This window comes from Protopterus annectens, chromosome 3.part0, assembly GCF_019279795.1.
Source record: "Protopterus annectens isolate FY-2018-M chromosome 3.part0, PAN1.0, whole genome shotgun sequence".
Classification (NCBI taxonomy): Eukaryota; Metazoa; Chordata; order Ceratodontiformes; family Protopteridae; genus Protopterus; species Protopterus annectens.
The window spans coordinates 271105797-271128329 of NC_056731.1; the positions used below are offsets into that span (position 1 = coordinate 271105797).

The following is a 22533-nucleotide window of genomic DNA, read 5'->3' on the forward strand; positions in this document are numbered from 1 at the left end:
AAAGCTAGATTCAGCAGGCCTGAATCTAGTTTATGCGACAGCAAACAAGGCACACCAATTTCAGTAAGAAACAGTTCAAATATGCAGGCACTATAAGCCTCTAACCAGAAATTCCCAGCTCAGAGGGGCAGAGTCCATCCTCTCCTCCCACAAGAGTGCAGACTACAAACTTTCTTAATGTAAACTGACTGGCCTGAAGCCCAAGTACTTAAACCAGAACTAATGTACTTTTAGAATAACAGACACTGAACCTTCAATCAGCAGTTCCCAACTTAGAAGGATGTAAGCTACCTGTCCTGCCACAACAATGCAGACCACAAACTTTCTTAATGTAAAACAACTGGTCTGAAGCCCAAGTGCTTAAACCAAAAGGCTTAGAATGATAACTACACTTTAATCAGGTTACTACCAAACAGTAATAAATACAATTGAATACTTTTAAGAAGGGCTGGATTAGTACTCAAGTTATACAAACAAAGTTAGATTCAGCAGGCCTGGATCTAGTCTATGCTACAGCAAACAAGGCGAACCAATTTCAGTAAGAAACAGTTAAAATATGCAGGCACTGTAAGCCTTTAACCAGAAATTCCCAGCTCAGAAGGGCAGAGTCCAGCCTCTCCTCCCACAAGAGTGCAGACCACAAACCTTCATGTAAAACAACTGTTCTGAAGCCCAAGTGCTTAAACCAAAAATCTTAGAATGATAGTTACACCAAGCAGTAATAAATACAATTGAGTACATTTAAGGTGACGCAAAAGCAAAAATAAAGTAGGAAGAAATACAAATACAGTAAAAGCAGATGAATAAAGTGCAATTTTTTTTTTGAGACAGCAAATGAGATGGGTACAGGAGGAGTATCCAAATGAAAATTTACAAGTGGGGCAGGCAGTTTCAAAGCCACCAAGATTAACACCGAAACAAAAGCAGGGAGGGTGGGTGGGGAACTAACTAAAAAAACACAGCAACAACTTTGAGCTAGATAGTATTCAATGCAACACAAATAAATCAATTTAAATGCTTTATTATTTGAAAAAAGTGCAGATAAAGATTTACTTATACGTCCAGTTGATTGCAAGTAGGTCTTAGCCAGCCAAAGCTCAGAGTTTAAGCAGAAAATAATCCAAAATGTACCACTTAATAAGGCAGAAGCCGAATATCAATGAAGTGAAACTTCCCCCACTTATCACTGTCTAGTAAATAATTTTTGTAAATAATAATAGTAAATAAATTTTGACTTGGTGTTCTCGATGTAAGGTAGAAACTGTCCAGTCTAGCCAAATGCCAGGTATCTGAAACAGACAGTTTTGATTCCACAATGAAGGATAGATGGAACACTCACCAAAGTTAAATTAGTCTATCACAAGTAATTAGGAGCACCTGCTCAAAAGAAAATAATCTTGTTTTGTGTATATATATATATATATATATATATATATATATATATATATATATATATATATATATATATGTACAGTGGTGGAGAGGACATTTCCCATGAGGGGTACTTCACACCCCCTCCAGCCACAGACATACCACTTGCTTAAATACACTAACTCCACATTTACACAACAAGAGGAAACATTAAATGCATCCTGTTGAGAAGAGTCCTGTGATCTTGCAGTTCAACTTTAATGATAGCAATGAGGTTCGGGAAGCAGCACATTAAGGAAATCACATTAGAGAGTTAGTCAGTGACAGGTAAGATTTTGACCACATGTAGAGAAGCTACCAGTCTTTTAACTCAAAAGCTAAAATGATAGTGTTTGCATTTCGTACAAGTACAGTTTGTATATTATGACAGCATGACTAATGAGTTTGTAAAACTGAATAGGTTTTTGTTTCTTTTTTGGAAAAAAAAGAAGACCTAAAAGTTTCTGCTTACTATGCAAAACCATGTCATCTAACTTACTGTCTTGTGGTATGATAAATACAGGAAGCAATAAGAGCTCATTCTACTAGCACAACAGGTAAAAATGTAGGACATTGTTCAGAAAAGTTCTCCTCAAGACATTTTAGAAACAGCCATATTGTCAACTGTACACAACTGAATAACAGAAAATTTACGGTTACACTGATCCCTTGTGAAGACAGTAGTATAGATATCCTTTGTATCGATCACTGCTACAGTTGTACTTCTAAAACTACTATCACAGAAGGCCCAGCATCTGTCTGACTTGATTTCCAGGGCTTTGCAGCATTCGCCCTCCCAAATGAATGGATGCCTGCATCCCTAAGACATTAGCAGGTACCTAGTGTAGAGCAGGCATTAACCTGCGTCATCCACTGATTTTTTTTCTTTCTGCTAGTTTGGTTCATATGTCGATCTGCACAAAGAACTGCAATTTTACTTATAAAACTAAGGACTTGAGAAATTCATACCATTTGTTTGTACCCTTAGGAAAGAGCAAGAATGCAAATAATCCTCAACAGGCACTCCAAAAGGTTTGCACTTTGTATTTTTACTGCTACCCTTTTCATGGTAAACCTGTTTCTTGGCTTGCTAAACTCCACTCTACTAGAACCACTGCAGCCATCATAGCATCTTCAGGGAAGAAGGCGTGCCGATCGTCTTTGCATCAGCCGACTGGTCCTTGGTTCCTTCATGCTCAAGACACTACAGTCTAGGGGTTTTGTCTAGAGCTAGGGAAGGATTTCTACTATCCAGCAAAACTTGCTTTCCTGAATCCCTTTTCCCATCTAAAGTGGGTGCATGAGTTAGAAGAGTTGAACAACTGTTCATCATCTTTGCTTTAGGGCGGGAAAGATTTTTCACCAGTAAACAGATCCTTACCAAGAGCATTGTTAAACTTCTTTGACTCTCTATCTTAGTAGCAAGTTCTTTCAGTGCTCCGAAACATATCTTGTGCAGGCATTTGTGCTATGGTCACTTGGTTGTTGTTTTAATTTATCAAGCATTGTTGTTTTTTCAGGAAACGGGTCTCATTTGAAAATTGTAGTCCTTCAGGACTTGGCCTTCTGAGCCTTTCTTCTTTTGTTTGTCCTGTGGCTTCTTCTCACCTGATGAATTTATTGCTTTGGATTCTCCCTGTCCAGTTGTAGACTCACTAAGGAGGGTCTGTAATAGTAGAAGTAATATTCTTATCATATTAGTTCTGAAAGCAGAGCCTTTTTACTACACCAAAGATATTGTTCTTGTACTCCCTATTAGCCCAGGTGAATTTGCAGGCCATGGAATGAAGCATGCCATGTTAATACTGCACGTGACATAACGGTGAAAACTGGTGTAGAGTATGCATGCTTTTGAGTGTGGGAGCTTCTGATTAAAATAAAAATGCCAGATTGTATTGCTGGGTAGGGTAAGCCTATTTACAGATCCATGAAACGGGGTCTTCACTTGAATCTATTAATATGGTAAAAACGATATTTAGTATGAATGGAGAAATAATGTACATTGTACGTCTGCAGATTTATACAGAATTATAAGTTTATTAAATTTAACAGCTAAGCCAGGCTTCTTAGTGAATTGTAATTTACAGTAGATTTCTGAGTTGCTCATTTTAAAACCAGTGTCCCACGTTACCACTGCATTTGCACTTTTAAAGTTAGAAATTAAACACCTACTTTTCTTAACCCTGTTGGATTTCTTTTTAAGACAGCTGCCATGGATGTAACAGTAGTGGAAGATGACATCTGCATCCTGAGATATGAAAAGTCGGACTTCAATCCAGTTGGAGATTACAAATCCCCAGTCTCAGCATCTTCAGGAGATGTATCTGTTGCTTCCCACTTTGCACTTGTTACTGCATATGAGGACATCAAGAAACGTTTGAAGGAGACTGAGAGAGAGAATTCCATCTTAAAAAAGAAAATCAGACTCTTGGAAGAGAAGGTAAATTGTGTATTATATCAAGAACTGTAATGAGGAAAAAAAAAAATTTGACCTGTCTGGAAATTAATCCAGGCTGTTATTCACCGATCTATTGGAGCATATTTGAACCTGATGTTGTAATACTTTGTCTCTGATCAAGTACATCTCGCATTTGAAAGTGGGTTAGGATTAAGGTGCAATTGTGGGGTATTTGAATGTTTGCAGCATTTTTGTAATCTCTTAACATACCCTGGGGGATTGGTAAATAGCATATGTCAACACATGCACCACACTAATCCTCTCAAGTAATTACACCAGAATGGTTGCAGGCCTCTTCAAGATCACTCCTCTCTTAATCTCCTACGTCTGCCTACAGGAATACTCTATATTGTGGAAAGTTCATACTGTCAGACCTGTGTGTTGCCAGCAGAAGGGATCGAATAGTTCTGTGATCTCAGTGATTTCAGAATGCCATTTGATTAGAATGTCTGCTTTATTTTGTGGGAGGTTGTGGTACAGCGGAGACTGGGAATTTGCCCTTTTCTCACTCTTGTACTGTGTAAAATCTGAATTGCTGTATACTTAGTAGGGGGTCTGTTGATGCAGATAGGCTTGCTCTCTCAAAAAAAATGTGCATTTTTAAAGATATTTTGAGTTTCAATTTTTGTTTGAGATTTTTCAAATGCACTCCTGCTTACATCTTTAGTCCATACTTGTTAAACCAGTGCAGAACTCCTTTTGTCTTTGATTATCCACTTATGCTTGAACTGAAGTTTTTGTTTTTTTAACCCAGTCTCAGGGACATTTTTTCAACACATGGCTTCCATTTCATAGAATTCATAACCGTCTAAATATATTCATCATCTTTTTCTTCTTGCTCACTTCAGCAGTCTGCATAAAGCCTCTGTTTTGACCAAGACATTACCTTGTCCAACTATCAGCCTAACCATTTTTTTTTTTTACCTACACTGCTACTACTTAAACGTATTGCATGATTATCTTGTCCAGTCAGGTAAAGCATAATTGGCATGACTGGTATGAACCTTCCACATCTCACACCATCCATAGTTTACTCACGGTCATAGTAACTGTTTATACTCTACCAGTTTGCATTATGCTTCTCCTTAAACACAAACATCATTGCGTCCACCTGTCTGCCAACCCACAGCTTTGCTTTCAATCCATCTAGGTATAGCATAATCAGCTTAGCTGGCATGACGTGCATAGCATGCCATCTTACTCTGCTGTCATACACACACTGCACCCGTCATGACTAAGGACTACAGGCTAGAGCATTGAGTGCTTTAATTTCATCTACATAATGTAGAAGTAATCCCTAAAATAGTCAGTATTGTTGGCTAGTCTTTCTCCCACTGTTTCCTTGTCCATCTGTCTTCCTTTTGCATCTAAATACAGTTTAAAACAACTTACCATAGTTAATCTTCAAAAAAAGTTTGAACTTTTTTTTTTAACTGGCCTATACCTACTAGAACATAATTGCACAAATTCAGTATTGGTAGTGTCCTGATAACTTATCACTGTAAATAACTGGTTTACTGTGTCTGTCTGATCAGCAGATTGCTTCTTTAGAGCTCACATTTTTAGAGGTCCAGTCAAAGTATGCTTTCATTATATACTGAGCTCATGCAAAGAATGTGAAAAATTTACATTCATGTTAAGTAACCTGGAGTTTAATTTTTCAGTCACAATGTTAATTCTTCACCATATTCTGCACGTTTCTTTCTTTCACAAATTTGGTCAATTTTATAGTGGATAATATATAATTTCAATTAAACAAATTTTGATATAGTTAATACTTCACTGTATGTTCGAGTATAACGCAAACATAATTATCGTCCCCATGCTCCATTAGCTGCACCACTGATTAATTGGTAAACAAAAACAGTAACACAATTTAAAACTTTGTTTTCTAATGGCACACACAAAACTTAAAACTTAGTATAAATAATATTTGCAGAGTTGAAATGATTGCTTGTATATGTTTACTGCTTCACAGTGTTCTGAGTCTGACCTGTTATGGACTTTCTCATGTTTTGTTTTGTTAATGTTATCAAGGAAGGAGGATAGTAGGGCTGTGGTGGTACTGTGTCGAGGTCTGAAACCATGTTGTGTTGGGGTTAGCAGGTTGTCTAAAAGATGAAGTAAAAGTTGAAGGTGGATACATTTTTCAAGAAGTTTAGAGATAGGGGGAGATAATGGCCATGGAGCAAAAATTGGAGATGTCAGTGTTGTTGCCTCCTTTGTGCAAGGAAATGATAAAGGCTTTTTTCCAGAGGAGGGGTACATTGGATTCCTGGATGGAATTGTTGATCAGACTACAGATGGGGGGAGACCTATTCCATCAGCAGCTAACTTAAGGAAGTGAAAAGGTAGGTTGTCGGGGGGGCATTGGAGCATGGATTTAACTTTTGGAGGAGTTTTTTGTAGTGTTGACAGGGATGGGTTTGAGGGAGAAGGGCAAGGGGTGGGAAGCATTTGTGGCATAAAGAGAGAAGAGTTGTAGGTGAGAGAAGTGGAAGGAGTTTGGCTATTGAATCTATGAAGGAGGAGTTAAATTTGGTGGCTATGATATGGTCTGGAGCCCTAGGGTCAGGACAGGGATTCTTTTTTCTGCTGGGACTGAGGAGGGTAGAGATACTATTCCAAAATTTCTTGGGATTGGATTTGAGATTATTTTGGAGTTTAGAATAGTAGGATTTGGGGTCAGAAGCAATTTGTTTTTTAACTCTGTTACGAAATTGTTTATATTCAGTTTTTTGGTGAAGTTTCCATGCTTTATCACAGGTATGCATGAGGGTTTCTTTAGAAAGCCAGGGGCCAATTTCGGATTTTACTCTTTTGGGAGGGGCAAAGCTGTTTAGCGGGTTAATGAACGAGGAATTAAGTAACAGCATTGTCAAGAGGAAGAGATTTCAGAGGGTTCAAGTTCATCTGTTTTACGTTTGGATTGTGATTTGGAGTAAGGATTGTTCACGCGTTTTCTCTGCTGGCCCCACGTTCCGCTCCTATTCTGTTTGTCTTAGTTTAAATGTCCTAGTGTCCTCTTGCTCAACATGCAACTTCACTAGTCTTAGTGGTAATTTCTTTCTTTGCTATCACCCAGTCAGGATTTTCAAAAATCGACACACCACAAGTCCCAAACAGAGTAGCAGGAAATGCCAGTTTTGTATATCAGCTGTTTTTGGTTACACTTTCTTTTATTGTATCTACAAATCACAAATGATATTTCATAGTTTTCTTGCAGTAATAATTCTCCGTGAACACTGGTCACTTAGCCACTGAAAACCTTCTACCAGATTGCTAGAATTGCCACCACATGTCCCTTCTCGTAACATGTCAAAAACTAATTTGTGTCTTGGCTTCCCACATTAATATATGACTTCAGTATGTGCAAATGCCTCATCATAATCTCCAAAAAAATCTTTTGCAGACTGCATCCTTTCTGCTATCTTAGTTTTCACGTAGTCCATCAAATATGGTCCTTCATCACTTTTCAGAAATCCATACAATCTCAGGTTTAACTTTTTCCATTCAATTTTTGTTCTGTCTCTCCAGTTTGTTTTGTTGTGTTCTCCCAAATATTTGGCATTTAGCAGACCCCACAGCCATTTGCTGGTTATGTAGGAGCTTTCCACTCATTTCCAACTGTTTCAAATATGACATAAACAGTCTTGTCTGGTTCGATTGTGCAGTCTGCGTCTCTTCCAGGAGGCATCATTTCTGAAATGTTTAACCTCCTCAACTTTCTAAAATTTGTTTTGGATATTTGTGAAACAGCATTGCTTTGCGCAAATGATTTACCTTTGATGCCTGGTCCTGTCTACAGCTTATTCCTCATGCTTAGTGACGCAGTATCATGTTTTCTGGTTGGCATGCCTTTTAACATTAGGGAAGCATGCCTTTTTTGAAGCATTTTAAGGAGCATCAACCATTCCAGAATTTTAGGCATTCTTTTGCCAGTTTCTCTTTCCAGAATTACATTAAAATAATAATTGCATTTAATTTTTGTTATTTCAGTAATCCTAACTAATGGATAATGTTTATGTGAAGTGCATGCTGCTTTCCTACCTGCTTAGCAGTGAGCAGGCTGTCTCACCTGCACCTTTTGCGTACATGAGATGCCTGTATTGGCCAGTGAGGGAAAAGAGAGCCCCATCTATTTTGTAGGAACGTAAAACACAGAGCAGTTGCAAGGAAAATTTGCATCCTGCAAGTGCAGCATTTGTCAGGGTCCAACAAATAAATAACTCATAAGGTACGCGCTGCTACAGTTCTTCTGCAGTATAGATTCAAATGTAGTTGGAAGTTCCAAACTACCTGACCTTGCTAAGGCTTACAGAACTGCAAGTGACATTTTACACACTTCATCTATTTTCCCTTCCACTTGACAAGTTCTTGGAGAACTTGTGGGTTTGAATCAGATTATTTATACTACTAAATTCTGAGGGGTGGCTGGAGAATTGGGGGTAGCAGGGAGGAGCAAAGTGGAATAGAAATTGCAGTGTGTGTGTGTGTAAGCCAATAAGCCTACATCCTCAGTGATATTTGTAAATTGCTCCATTCAAGTGTGTAATTAAAAGAAAAAAATATTCAGGATATAATGAGTTTCTAGTATCACAGGGGAAGCCTCAAATCCAAACAGGGTTTGGCCAATCTAAATAGCATTTCAGGTACAAATATAATTTGAGAAGGGCTTAATGCTCCCATACTGACCCATAAGCCCATTTCTGATTGAATCAATTAACTCAGGTTAGTAGTAGTATTTTCTTAATTCTTCATAATATTTCTGGGGTTTTTTTTGGAGCATAAGGCTAGTCTTGTATATCCACTTACCACTGAACGTTCTTATGCACTGAGGGCATGCAGGCTTATTGACTGACGCATTGCAAATTCTGGTCCACTTCTCTCTCCTCCTACCCCCAATTCCCCAACCTGCTCCTCTGTTCACTGCATTTATTTCCTCGTTTCCACACCCACGATTTCCAGCGTACCACCCCCTTAAAATGAGAGAGACGTACACTTTCCACTTTCGCATTCAAGCAGCTATTAACGTTCCTCCTGCCGAGCTTTATCTCCTTTCCAAGTTTAACTTACACTATGTATCTTTCTGTTCTTTACCATATAATTTACTCTACCTTTTTCCTGACTACCTACTTTTACTCATCCAGCTAATACTCATTCTTCTTCCTTCAATACCTACCACATCAAGTGCTCCCCGCTCTTGCTTCACCCAGTTCTCTTCATCACTGCTATGCAATATTGTCTTCATTCAAAGATGAGCATCCCATACATCCTCTGTCATCCTGCCATTAGCATGTCCTACTGCACCTATCACTCCAGCTACTTCAGTTAATTATTCTTCCTGTATGTATGTGTATATAGATAAATACACACTCCCTTATTTAATAATTTACTCATGCACCTATCTAGAAGTCTGTACAGGTTTTTACCAGTTTTACTACTACTGCTTCTTTGAGATAATATTGAAGCTATCTCTGGCCCATCTCCACTTTCCTGTATCTCCTCCCTCCAACCTCCCCAAACTAAATAGCCTGCTAAAAGAAATAACTTCCTCCAAAAATATCAAAAACATCTTAATATTTAGATGCTTCAATCTCAACCTGTTCAGTCACATTACCAGCAACTTGAATGCTCTTCTAATGCAGTTAAGTCTACAAGACGCAACCTCAATACACGTCATACTAACTTCTCTTATCCCGAGCATCACCATCCATCCATCATTTTTCAGTGACCACTGCCCTATTAGTTTTCATATCAGTTACTCATATGTAAACATATCCCCAACACTTGTATCTTTCTGTAATAAATCACAGAGCAACATTTAACAAACTTAAATCCATCACTGTTTGCTTCTGCAGTCCTTAATTGAGTGGTCACCAGTTTTGAGGTCATCTTACCGTAACACTGCTGCAGAACTACATAACTCTATACTGATTGACCTGCAAAACTCCTTCCCAGTAACCCAAAGACTATAACCAGATGTTAGTTTTAGGTTTGTAATCTATGAGCTTAAAGCTATCCTGTAACTAAGAGACAAGGCATGGCATTCTTGGAAAGTACTTCTACCACAATAGATAGCGTTACACCCAGCTGCATAACTTATTTCTACCTCCAGTGGTAGAATTTTGACACAAAAAGGACTCACTGTTTTCAATTATAGTCATTTTGTAATAGACATCATGTATTTTACTTTCTTTGAAAAAGGGTTCAAATTTGTTCCAACTTGCAGAGTGGACATCTGATGAAGCAGCATAGTCTGCAAAAGCGCATGAGTTTTTAAATAAACTGGATTTTTACCTTGGATAATCTGGCCATCTTTGAGTCCTTCTGTCTTTGTGGATTTATTTCCCATCCGCTCATCAAGATTTCTCTTGAACAGGACCAGTGAGGTGCTCTGTTTGACATGTGTGGGAAGTCTGTTCCATAGCACGGGCAGTCTCTGGGTTATGAACCTGTACCTCCAGCACGTTCTGTAGATTGTGATAATGAGCGTGAAGTCTCTTGGAGCGTGTGGTGTGGAGGGATTGGGATTTCTTTAGATGTAGCATTTCTAACAGAGCTGGGTCAGACATGGCTTTTTAAGTCGAGCAGAGATCATCTCTAAGTAGGCGATATGAGAGAGAATAGTTTGATTTTGAGTCTGTCCATATAGGACAAGTGTTGAAGGCGCAGAATCCTCCTTGTGAGGTACTTTTGCTGCCTCTCCAGTTGTTGCAGGTGTCTAGTGAGGTACATGCTAGATATGGGGCATTGTACTCGATGATTGGCCTAATGAGGGAAGAGTAGAGGGAGACAATGACCTCTTTCTTACTGGATGCAAAACCCTTAGTAATGAGATGTGCCACATAGAAGGACTTTCTGACCACAGTGGCAATGTGGTGGTCGAAAGAGAAGTTGCTGTCAACCTGTGTTCCCAGATCTCTTATAATGCCTTCTGTGTTCAGTGGACTACCATCAATGTGGTAATTCATGGGAACCGGGTTTTTCCCAAAGGGGATGACGACACATTTTATGGCATTGAGCTTAAGGTCATGGTTCTGACACCAGTCATTGGTCTCAGTGAGGCCTTTCTGTAGGATGTCAACATCACTTGGGGAGTTAATACCAGCTCTCAACTTGCAATTGTGTGCGAACATTTTCAACTAGAATCCCTTCATGTTGGCCTGGACTTCAGAGATGTAGATACCAAACAGGAGAGGCCCCAGGACTGAACCCTGTGGGACTCCACTCGTGACTGGTCGGCTGTCTGACTTGGAGTCAGCTACTTTCACACTGTGGGTTCTATCTGTGATCCAGTTTGCAACCCACCTAGTGATATATGGGTTGATGTCTAGTTTACATTACAGAGTTTTTCTATGATTCCTGAGTGGGGAATGGTATCAAAGGCCTTGGCCAGATCACGGTAGGCTGTGTGAACCACCTTGCCTTTATCCACAGCTCTGGTGACTGACTCAAATAAGTCGACCAAGTTGAGCAGGCATGATCTACCCTTCACAAAACCAAACTGTGTGGGATCCAGAGTTTGACGATTCCCTATATCCTTGTTTATTAGGTCCTTAATAATGCGTTCCATAGCTTTGCATATTAGACTCGTTAGACTAACGGGGCGATAGTTCCCAGGGTATGTAGTTGCTCCTCCTTTGTGGAGAGGAATGACCAGCAGTGCGCCATTCAGTAGGGACAAAGCCTGACATGAGGCTGTGATTGAACAGGGCACACAGGTGAGGTGCCAGTTCACTCTGTAGTTCATGTAGAACACAGCCAGGGATATTGTCAGGTCCCATAGAAGCTGTATTCTTGGGCCTTTGCAGCAGTAATACTGGGTGCCTGGCAATCTACTGTTAATGTGATAGGTCCTTTGGGAGAGGAGAGAGGGGTGAAGTTGGCACTGAATCTGTCAGCCAGTATATTGGCAATATCTGTTTGCTCGGTATAGGAGGTACCATTGTGCAGTAGCTCAGAGCAAGTCTCAGTATTGCCATGAAGATTCCTTGCATAACTATAGAAGGCCTTGTGGTTGTCTTTACTATCTGCTGCAATTCTGTTTTCATAGCTAACTTTAGAGGATTTGATAAGGGATCTCGACTTTTTGTTGAGGCTGATAAGGTAGTTTTTCCAGTCTCGGGAATTCACCTTATTCCGCATCACTTTCCTCCTCCTGTTGTAGAGTTTGTTTATGGCAGGGGACCACCAGATTGGCTTCCTATTTTTGGAGGAGAGCATCTTGGTTCTATTGGGTGTGGCGATATCCATGCATTTGGGTAAGTGTTCGTACAGTGCATTGGTGTATGATTCGGCGGTCATGCAACTATTCTCCATTTGCATGGATGTCGTGAAGTTAGCCACCTCTGTTTTTAGGAACCCAGAGTTAGCTTTGGAGAATTTTTTCATGGGGGGGTTACCTTTGCGGGGGGGGGGGTGGATTTCCAAGGTGATTAGTTTGTGGTTGGATCTAACCAGGGAGGAGTTGACTATTGGTGTAGAGCAACGGTCGCCCATATTTGTAATGACCAGGTCAAGGATGTTGCTACCTCTAGTGGGGGTAAAAACAAGCTGGTCCATGACATTGGAATTAATGAATTCCAGGCAACGTTGGGCAAGTGTATTGGTACATGACTAGTTTTCCCAGTTAATGGAGGGGTAGTTGAAATTGCCCAGTACGAGAGTATTAGGTTGGACCCTAATATTCTCCAGGGTGCTTAGGAACATAGAGTGCGAGTCGTGGGACATGGTTGAGGACCTATAGCAGGCTACGACCTGAATCGCTGTCTTACCCAGTGTTAGCTGCACCTAAAGTATCTCTGATGCGTTATGTTGGGCTACCAATCTTGAGGTGTGCGAATCCTTTATGAATACGGAAACACCACCTCCTTTGGAGCTTCAGTCTAAATTCTGGGGCCGAAAGGTGTGGAATAAGTTATAGCTTGGTTGTGCAGGAGTGCTTTCTGCTGCCTTTTCCCAGGTCTCTGTTACAGCACAAATGTTGCTCCCCATTTTAAGGAGTGCTTCGAGCGAGTGCATTTTGAAATTTAAACTTCTAGCATTGAGCAGCATGACCCTCAGATTACATTTGTTTGTAGTTGTTACAGTGGTAATTTGGTCTTTTGAACACCGCCTAAAAAAAGGTACTGTAGGGGTGGCAAGAGCTTTGGCCAGTATCCGGAAGCCCAGGGATGACAGATGCAGGCCATCTCTGACAAAGCATCGAGGTCTGTCAGTCATGTCATCCCAGGCAGACAGATAATGGATCCCCTTAGAATGACACCAGTAACTTAACCAATTGTTAAAATCAGTCATTTTCTGCTTGTACTGTGGTATCATTCTGGGTGATGGTAGCATGCTGCTCAGGACTAAGGTCATACCCACCTGTGCTACATAATCCGAGAGCTCCTCCATGTCTCTTTTCATGTAATCCAGGGAGGTGCGTCTCAGGTCATTCACACCCGGATGTACAATGACAGAGTCATATTTGTACTTCTTGTTGAGGGACCCGAGTGCATGTGTTATGTGGTGGATCCTGGCACCTGAGAGGGAGCTTACTGTTACTTTCTCCTTATTCAATCTAGTGAGTGGGACATCAGTGTGCCTCACTATCAAGTCATCTGTGTTAGCGTGTTGGACATGCTGTTTTGCCTTAGGGGCTTTGGTCGAGTGGCACACTGTTTAGGAGAGTTGTGTGTCTCGTGATTAGTATTGTGTTGTGGTGGTCGAGTACGTTTCTGCCTTGGAGGTCTCTGCTGTTTGGATAGATTTTTATTGAGAGCCTCCATGAAGGTGGGTGTGTGGTTTGTTTTTATGTGAAGGCAGTGCTTGTGTGTGTTCTGGAGGGTTATGTGTTCCATGTAGTGTGGCACAAGTGTTGACCTACTCTTGACCAGCTGTACCGGTCTTAGCTGGAGAGAGTGGGGCTTCCAGTTTGGATATAGAAGTGCATCTCTCGCAAGTCTGAGTAGAGGTAAGAGGAGAGGGTTGTCTGTGCACACGAGCCAGTTGCTACATTGCCTCAGGGTGGCCAAGTTCACCAGGTTAATGGGAGAAAGCACAGGGAACTGATCTTTAGACATGCATGGAGGGGTGCACATTAATAATAAGTACTGGAACTGTTTCTTTGTAGAATGTTTAGTGCTGGTAGCACTTTTGTGTGCTACAATAATTGCTACAAGAAGTCTGGTAAAGTGCTAGACTAATAAGCTATTAAAAGTGCAGAAGAGGAGAGAACTAACAGATTTAAGGGAAAAGTTGAAGAGCAGACTTTGGCACTTCTAAGAAGCTTGCAAACGGTCCTGGATACAGTAAAGCTGTTATCTGGACTAGACTAGTTACAGGAAAGGCGGGAAACAAGTGCAAATGTGAGCTTTTAAACCAGAAAGTTGAAAGTGATGGAAAGGCTGCCCAAACGACCAATAAACTACAATTTCTGGGCCAGAAGCTACTCCTTTTGTGGTAGATCGGCTACTTAGTGCTTTCCACTTCCACTGATGAGCTAGAAGGCTTCCCTCTGACACAGAAAGGCTTGGGGGGCTCAGAAGCTTACAAGCAGTCCTGGATACAGCAAATCTGTATCTGGATTAGACTAGTTGTAGGAAAGGCAAGAAACAAGCTTATATATATATTTTTTTGTAAAGTGGAAAGGGAGAAAGGAGAAACAGAAGATAATTCAACGTTAAGGACCCAAGCGGCTTGCCCTTAAATGTTCTCTCTGTAGTAGGTAGAATGAGCTAGTGACACTAGACGGGATAGATTTGGGATACAGCTGAACAGATGGGACTGGTAGGAGTGTCTTAAGTCAAAATATGATCTTACTGTATTCGGTTGAGTGAGCAAATGAAATAGACCCAGGAGGGGCAGACAATTCCAAAGCCACCAAGATTAATACCAGAACAAGAACAGGGAGGTAGGGTGAGAAACTTAACTGCAGAGAGAGAGACAGAGATCACAGTATTCTATGAAACAAATAAATAGAAAAATAAATAACTGCAGAGAGAGACAGATCACAATATTCAATGAAACAATTAAATAGAAAACTAAACTGCAGTACAATCTTTTAACACTGCCAGTTTGTACTCAACTCAGCTAGTAATGCAGTTGATTGTAGGTATATAGCAGAAAGCCAAACAACTCAGATACTGAGCAATAATAAATTCAAAGATGTGTGACTAACACTTAGAAACCCTCTAGGCTAAGAGTTTGACTGAATATCAATGAAGTGAAACACAATAACCCCCTCTAACTGCAGAGAGATTTAGACCACAGTATTCTATGAAACAAATACATAGAAACATTGTGGTTGGGAGGCTGGCATAATGGTTAAGGTGTTTACCTTACAGACAGGGTTCGATTCTCACATGGGGTAACTGGCTAGGTTTAAAATGGCCCACAAGGATATTTAGCTTAGTACTAATCTATGAACCTAAATAACTGCAGAGAGAGACAGACCACAGTATTCAATGAAACAGTTAAATAGACAGAAAAATAAAATGCAGTACAATCTTTAACACTGCAAGTTTATACTTAACTCTGCTAGTAATGCAGTTGATTGTAGGTATATAGCAGAAAGCCAAACAAATCAGATGTTGAGCAGTTTTATATGAAAAAGTCTACTAGTTTTAAACTGTTTTAAAAAAATGAAAACATTTATAGAGATGTATTTTAAACACTTTTTTGAGTAGCTAAGGCTGATTTTTCAACATTTGTTTGTGGTATGTATCATTATTAGTCTAAAGAGTTAGGGTAGTACAGGTATAAATAAATGTTTAATTATGTAATTTTGTAATTAATAGTAATGGGTATTAGAGTATTTAAAGAAATCTGATTGTTATTTGATAAAGTTCTTCTATTTAAGACGAAAACACAGCTACTTTTTGAATTTTACCAAGTTTCTTCTTTGGACTTGGATTTATAACCTCTTTTTGCCTCTGGTGCTTCCTAGTGACCTACTGCTGTGGTTGTTTGTTGGTATATTCATGTGGGCGCTATTTTCCTCGTTTTGTATTTTTAGTATATGGCGGGGGTTGGATGAAACAGATGTTAGACTTGTTATTATGGAATTAATGGAAATTGTTTTACAGAACAACTTTTTATTCTTTGAAAGGGAATTTTACAAACAAAGGGGTAGCAATGAGGGCAGTATGTGCCCCCATTTATACTAATTTGGTTATGCTCACATTTGAAAAGCTGTTTATTTTAAATTGTCCTTACCAGTTGTGTTGGAACTTTTATTGTGGATTCCTGGATGATATGTTTAATGTTAAGTTGTCAATCTCGCCTTCATTCTTGCTGGATGGGTTCGGAGCTGAACCTCGGCTCCGACTCTGCCTAATACTAAAGCTCAAGAGCTATTTTTCACCAGCTCGAGGCTATACTATGTCCCATAATGCTAGGCGTGATATTCCCAGATCTCGTTTGCCGCTTCATCTACGAGGTTGCGTTTTCACCGGTTCCAGGTCTTATTTCAAAAATTTTGTTTCTATAAGTTTTTTGATAGATTTTTTTTCTCAGTATTTTATTTAATTAGTATTTAGAGAGTAGCAACTAGTTTCCCTACCCCTTTCTGTAGTTTTTCCCTACCTTTTCCACCCTTAAGGTGGTCTGGCCTCCAACCCTCCCTTTAGTAGTTAGTACAGATTCCCCTTAGTGTGTGTGTGTGTGGAATTTCTGTCTCATTTGTACTATTATTTCACTTAAATTTTTTGTTGAGTGTGTCATTTTCGTGTGTTAGTGTTTAGACTCCTGTATCGACCCTGTGGTATCATGTCCAAGGATACCAAGGTATCGGGATTCAAGAAGTGTGACTCGTGCTGTCAGAAGATGTCTTTGACAGACGGTCACACTTCTTGTGTCTATTGTTTGGGCCCTCTGCACCTGCAGGACTCTTGTTCCATCTGTCACGCTTTTAGCCCTAGAGTCCTGCAGGAACGCAGAAATAAGCTCATTCTCAGAGGCTTATTAAAGCCTGAAGGTTCTCCGTCCAAGTCTATGACCGGAAAGCCTTCAAAGCCCGCCAAATCGTCTGCTCCATGTTCGGAGCAGGCGCCAAGCGGTCCTCTTTCTGCCTCATCGGTTCCGGCTGGAACCAATACATCGAGGCCTCAGTCGGCTCCAACTTTGGGGTCAGAGCCATCCCCAAGTCGAAAGCGCTCCAGGTCTCCTTCACTGGAGTCGGTCAGATCGGCTCCGAAATCCCCCTTGCTGTCGGAGCGGAGCCATAGGTCTCACTCCTCTAGGTCTTCCAGGCTCTCTGACCATGATCTCGAGAGGGTAGTCAGTAGGCTTTTGAAGTCGCAGGCACTGGCCCAATTATTGCATAGCCCATCTCAACAGACAGGAGCTACCCCAATGCCTGCTCAAGTTCCTCCTCCGACTATTCCTTCGAGCTCGCAGCCGGAGGCCGTCGGGCTTGCTACCGTGGGGGCGTCGGAACCAATTCCACCCTTATCGGTTCCTTCGTCGGCTCCTATCCCTTCATTGGCTCCATCCTTGGAGGGATCCGGGTGCCGAGAGTCCCTTGTCGGCTCCTAGGGGATGACTGGCATCGGACCCTTGTCCGATCCTGTTCTCTCTCTCTCTCCGAATCTCGGCGCAGGTGAGTTCGGCCCTGACATCGGCCTCGGAGCCGTCCCTCTTGGTGCCGGGAGGACCTCTCATTTCCTCAGAGCTGGGTCCCTCTTCCCTGCCTGACAGGGGTGCCTTTGAGGTCATGAGGAGCGTGCTGGCTCCCATACCGGCGCCACGGTCTGCCTCGTCGGCCCCTCCCTCCATGGTGCCTGCTTCGGCCCCTGCCTATCCTCCCGAACCCAAGCGAGGAGAACTGACACTCCAGGCCGCTCCATTTAGCGTTTCCTCCTCTTCCGAGGCCTCCCCTGATCCTGCAGGGGAGCCCCCTCAGAAGAGGACTTGCAAGAGGAAGCATGTCGACTCCCCTGAGTCAGTGACATCTGACACTGACCTGGATGATTCGGAAGGGTCCCCAAGGTCCCCCTCTGAGGATGTCTCCTTTTCTGACATCCTAGAGATCCTTAAACAGAGGGGGAACTGGTCCGCCCTCAACCCTTCCAAGGACGAGTCGGTGTACCTGGATGCGTTCGGTTCTCGTCCTTCCACCTCCTGGGTGTCCCCGCCTTTTGACCCACTCATGGAGGTGGTGGCTCTGAAGGCGTGGACAGCTCCGGATACTATGGAACCAACCCCCCAAAGGCCTACAAAATTCATTACAGCCCCTGCAGACAAGCAGTTTCTCTCTAAGGGCGTCCCTGTTGATGCCATGGTGGTGGCGGCAGCCACTAAGAAGGAGTTGGCTGACCCTTCAGTACCTGTCCATCCTCCTAATAAGGAATCTAGGACTATGGATAGGTATGGCAAGCGGATGTTTTCTTCAGCGACCTTTGCCATGCGGTCGCTGAATTACCTGTGCCATTTCACCCGTCTTCAGAGAGACCTTCTTAAAGAACTGGGTGATACCTTACAGGACCCAGCAGCTATGGGGTCTCAGGAGAAGATCAACTCCCAGCTGGGGACCCTGAACTCGATTGTCAACTCCTCCATGCGGCTCATTTCTTATGCAGCCGATGGAGCGAGTAGGGCCGCAGGCACAGGCGTTGCTCTAAGGAGACACGCCTGGATGCGGCTTTGCAACTTTGCTTACCCTTCAAGGCATCTTTCACTAACACCCCCTTTGATGGTTCTGCCTTGTTTGGACCTCAAGTGAAGGATACATTGACCAGGTGTGAGCAGGAAGGCAAGACTCTCTCTGCTGTGGGAGTCAGTTTTTCCACCCCTTCTAGACTGTAACCTAAGGGTCAAAAGGGCGGAAAGATGTGTTTTCCGCAAACCCCAGGGAGTACTGCCTGACGCACGTGGTGAGCTTCCCTCCAGAGGCAGAGGAGGGAACAATAACAGACGCCGCCCTAGGGGCAGGGGGGGGTCCGCAAAATCAGGGTAGCAGAGAATCTTTCTCTGACAAAACCCTTCCAGCACCCCTGAGGAGCTGCCCGACTGTCCACCTTCAGAGGCAATCGGGGGAAGACTTTCACTGTACCCAGAAGCCTGGCATTCCCTCACACAAGACAAATGGGTACGGTCGATCATATCCGAGGGTTACAGAATCCCCTTCATCCACACCCCACAACAACCAAAAGGGCCTCTTCCAGGCGTTCCACCCGGTCTGAGAGATCAAGCAGCGTCAGAAATTTCAAAGCTGCTATCAAAAATAGCCATCCAGCCAGTCCCAGCAGACCAACAAGGATCCGGAATCTACTCCAAATTCTTTTTGGTGCCAAAAAAGACAGGGGACTGGAGACCTATTTTAGATCTCAGCAGGCTGAACAAGACTGTTCAAAGATCGAAATTCCGGATGGTCACACTACAGTCCATTCTACCCTTTCTGGGTCAGGACAATTGGATGTGCTGTATAGATCTTCAGGATGCGTACTACCATATCAAAATGAACAGGCGCTCCAGAAGGTTTCTCCGCTTCTGGCTGGGAGCCAGTCACTACCAATTCAGAGCCCTGCACTTTGGCCTCACCACAGCCCCCAGGGTGTTTACCAAATGCATGGCAGTGGTTGTGGCTCACCTGAGACGACGAGGATTGCAGGTGTTTCCATATTTAGACGACTGGCTCCTTACTGCCACCACCAGGCACCAACTACTTCAAGCCAGGGATTACGCTGTACAAATGTGCAAAGCGGTAGGCATCTCTATAAACTTCGAAAAGTCTGCCTTGTCGCCTTGTCAGCATATTACCTTCATAGGCGCTGTGTTAAACACGGTGGAGTTGTCAGCAAAACTACCTACGCAAAGAGTTTCAAACATTCGCTGCCATGTTCAAATCCTACTACAGGAGGACAGAGTCCAAGCCAGATTTGTACTAAAAACACTTGGTCTAATGGCAGCAACAATCACATTGCTCCCCCTAGCTCGTTTTCATATGTGGATACTGCAGTGGATGCTTTTTTCCCAATGGTCCTTCCAGCAGCTTCCCATGTCACACAGCATTCTCATCACTCAGTCATGCAAGAGACACCTCTCTTGGTGAATGGTCTTGCCTCAGGTGCTCCAAGGCAGACCTATTGTTCTTCCCCCTCCAGTTGCCACCGTGACTACGGATGCTTTCCTGATAGGGTGGGGGGGCATTTTCAGGGTAGGACAGTCCAGGGCACATGGCAACCCTTCGAGTGCCACCTGCACATCAATGTCTTGGAAATGAGAGCGGTTCTTCTGGCTTTGCAGGCCCTTCAGGACTCTCTACTCACTGGGACGATTGCAATTCAGACAGACAATATGTCTGTAGTGTGGTACATCAACAAGCAGGGCGGAACCAAGTCCTACCCCCTATGTCAGGAAGCACTCAGACTTTGGCAGTGGGCGATCTCTTCTCAACGGTTTCTGTTAGCAACGCATATTCCTGGGAAGTCCAACGTCATAGCGGACAGATTGAGCAGGGCCATTCTCATGCCCTACGCGTGGTCTCTCAACCAGCTAGTAGTGGAACAAATATTCAGAAGGTGGGGTCAGCCTTGCTGTGACCTTTTCGCAACCCCTCAAAACAGCAAGTGTCAGGACTTCACCCTTTTTCCTCTTCTGGGTCTCCCTCCCAGAGACGCTCTAGTCCACGATTGGCCCCGGGGTCTTCTGTATGCTTTTCCCCCTTTTCCCTTAATTACTCAGTTAGTCCAGAAAGCAACTGCCTTGAGATCCAGGATGATCCTCATTGCCCCTTACTGGCCCCGACAAGTTTGGTTTCCGTTCCTGCAATGTCACCTGCTGGAGCAGCCCTGGCATCGGGACCCAGTGCCAGACCTTCTGACCCATCAATCGGGCGGGCTGCACCAATCCCTTCCATCTCTCAACCTCACAGCTTGGTTGCTCCACTTCCAACCCCAGCCAAGCTTCCCTTAATTTCTCAGTCAGTACGTGATATTATCCTTGCCTCTCACAAGTCTAACACCAGAAGGACGTATGCTAGTAAATGGAAACGGTTCTCTATTTGGGCAAGGAAAAACCAAGTTGACCCGTTCACAGCTCCTGTCCAAGCAGTTCTAGAATTTTTTGCGGAACTTTTCCAAATGGGCTCATGTTAAGTTGTCTATCTCGCCTTCATTCTTGCTGGATGGGTTCGGAGCCGACCTCGGCTCCGACTCGGCCACTCTAAAAGCTCGAGAGTTGGTTCCACCGGCTCGAGGCTCCCCTTATATCCCACAATGCTAGGCGAGAGTTACCCCAGATCTCGTTTGCCGCTACAGCATCGAGGTGTTGGTTTTTCTACCGGCTTGTTGGTAAGTGTAATTTTGGTAAAATTAGATCACTTAAACCCTATATTTTTGAGTTTTATATATATTCCCTTAGTGTAGTGGGTTTTTCTACTCCGGTTTTCCGGAAATTCCCAATTTTTTTTCAAAGAACTCTTAAAGTTCTCTCTCGGGCCTTCTGGCCTTTCTCCATCCCCTGGTTGTGTGTGTGTTACTCTTGGTAAACTTTAGTTAATTGTTTATTTTTGAGTTTTAAAACTAAATTAGTGTAATCAGTGTGTTTGTTGAGTGTGTGTGATTACACTTTTATTTAGGATGTCTAAAGACACAAAGGTCTCAGGCTTCAAGAAGTGTGATGCGTGCTGTCAGAAAATGTCTCTGACAGACGGTCACACTTCTTGTGTCTACCTGGGGCCTTTGCACCTGCAGGACTCCTGTGCTGTATGCCACGGCTTCAGCCCCAGGGTCCTGCAGGAAAGAAAAAATAAGTTGATCCTGAGGGGTCTTCTTAAGCCGGAGGATTCCCTTTCTGTCTCTGGGAAGCCCTCTAAGGCTTCTAGGTCCTCGGCTCCAGCAACTGAGCCGAGACCTAAGGTTTCTAAACCTCCGCCTTCATCGGCTCCGGCTGGAGCCGATGAGTCTCGGTCCACAGTTTCTGTGGTTCCTTCGGCTCCGGCTGGAGCCGAGGTAATAGAGGTTCCCGTGTCGGCTCCGTCCAGATCTTCGGAGCCGACATCGAGGAAGAGGTCCAGGTCACCATCCCTTGGCTCCGTTCATTCGGCTCCAGGATCTCCCCTGCTGTCTGAACAGAGCCATAAATCTCATTCCTTTAGGTCTTCGAGGCTATCGGATCATGACCTTCAGAGGGTAGTGAGTCGACTTCTTAAGTCCGAGGCACTAGCCCAGATGCTTCAGAGCCCGACTCATCAGTCGATGCCTGCCCTTGTCCATCAATATATTCCTCCTCCGACTCCGTTGAGCTCGGAGCCGGGTCGTGTCGGAACCGAGACTGTGGTAGCGTCGGAGCCGATACAATTGTCTTCAGCTCCATCGTCGGCTCCGATTTCTTCCTTAGAAGAATCTCGGCGCCGGACTTCCATCATCTGCTCGAGGGGTGAGTGGCATCGGACCTTGTCCGACCCGCTCTTCCTCGAGCCGGCTGGTGAGTTCGGCTCCGACATCGGCCTCGAGCCATCACTGTCGGTGCCGAGGGGTTCTCAGCTTGAGCGGGGACCTCTGGCTTTGCCTGACAGGGGTGCTTCGAGGTCATGCGGAGTGTGTTAGAGCCTGGCTCTACCCCACAGTCGGCGCCGTCCACCCCTCCTCACGGTGCCTCAGGTCAAGTCGACTCACTCCCTCATCCCGGACCGCAGAGAGCCAGCTCCTCAGGAACCCCTGTGGGATCTCATCCTCTTC

The 22533-nt window shown here is 43.3% G+C and overlaps 1 protein-coding gene across 3 annotated transcripts in view; it reads left to right on the forward strand.

The window, feature by feature from the left end:
• AZI2 (5-azacytidine induced 2) overlaps window positions 1–22533 on the forward strand; it is a 1152833-nt gene that overhangs the window by 254570 nt on the left and 875730 nt on the right. For 2 of the 3 annotated variants that reach the window (XM_044064752.1, XM_044064755.1), the window contains exon 3: window positions 3614–3850. In XM_044064752.1, coding sequence (XP_043920687.1) covers window positions 3623–3850 — 228 coding nt within the window. In that variant the 5' untranslated portion in view covers window positions 3614–3622. The remainder of the gene's footprint in view (window positions 1–3613; window positions 3851–22533) is intronic. The other variant, XM_044064753.1, reaches the window with a different exon arrangement.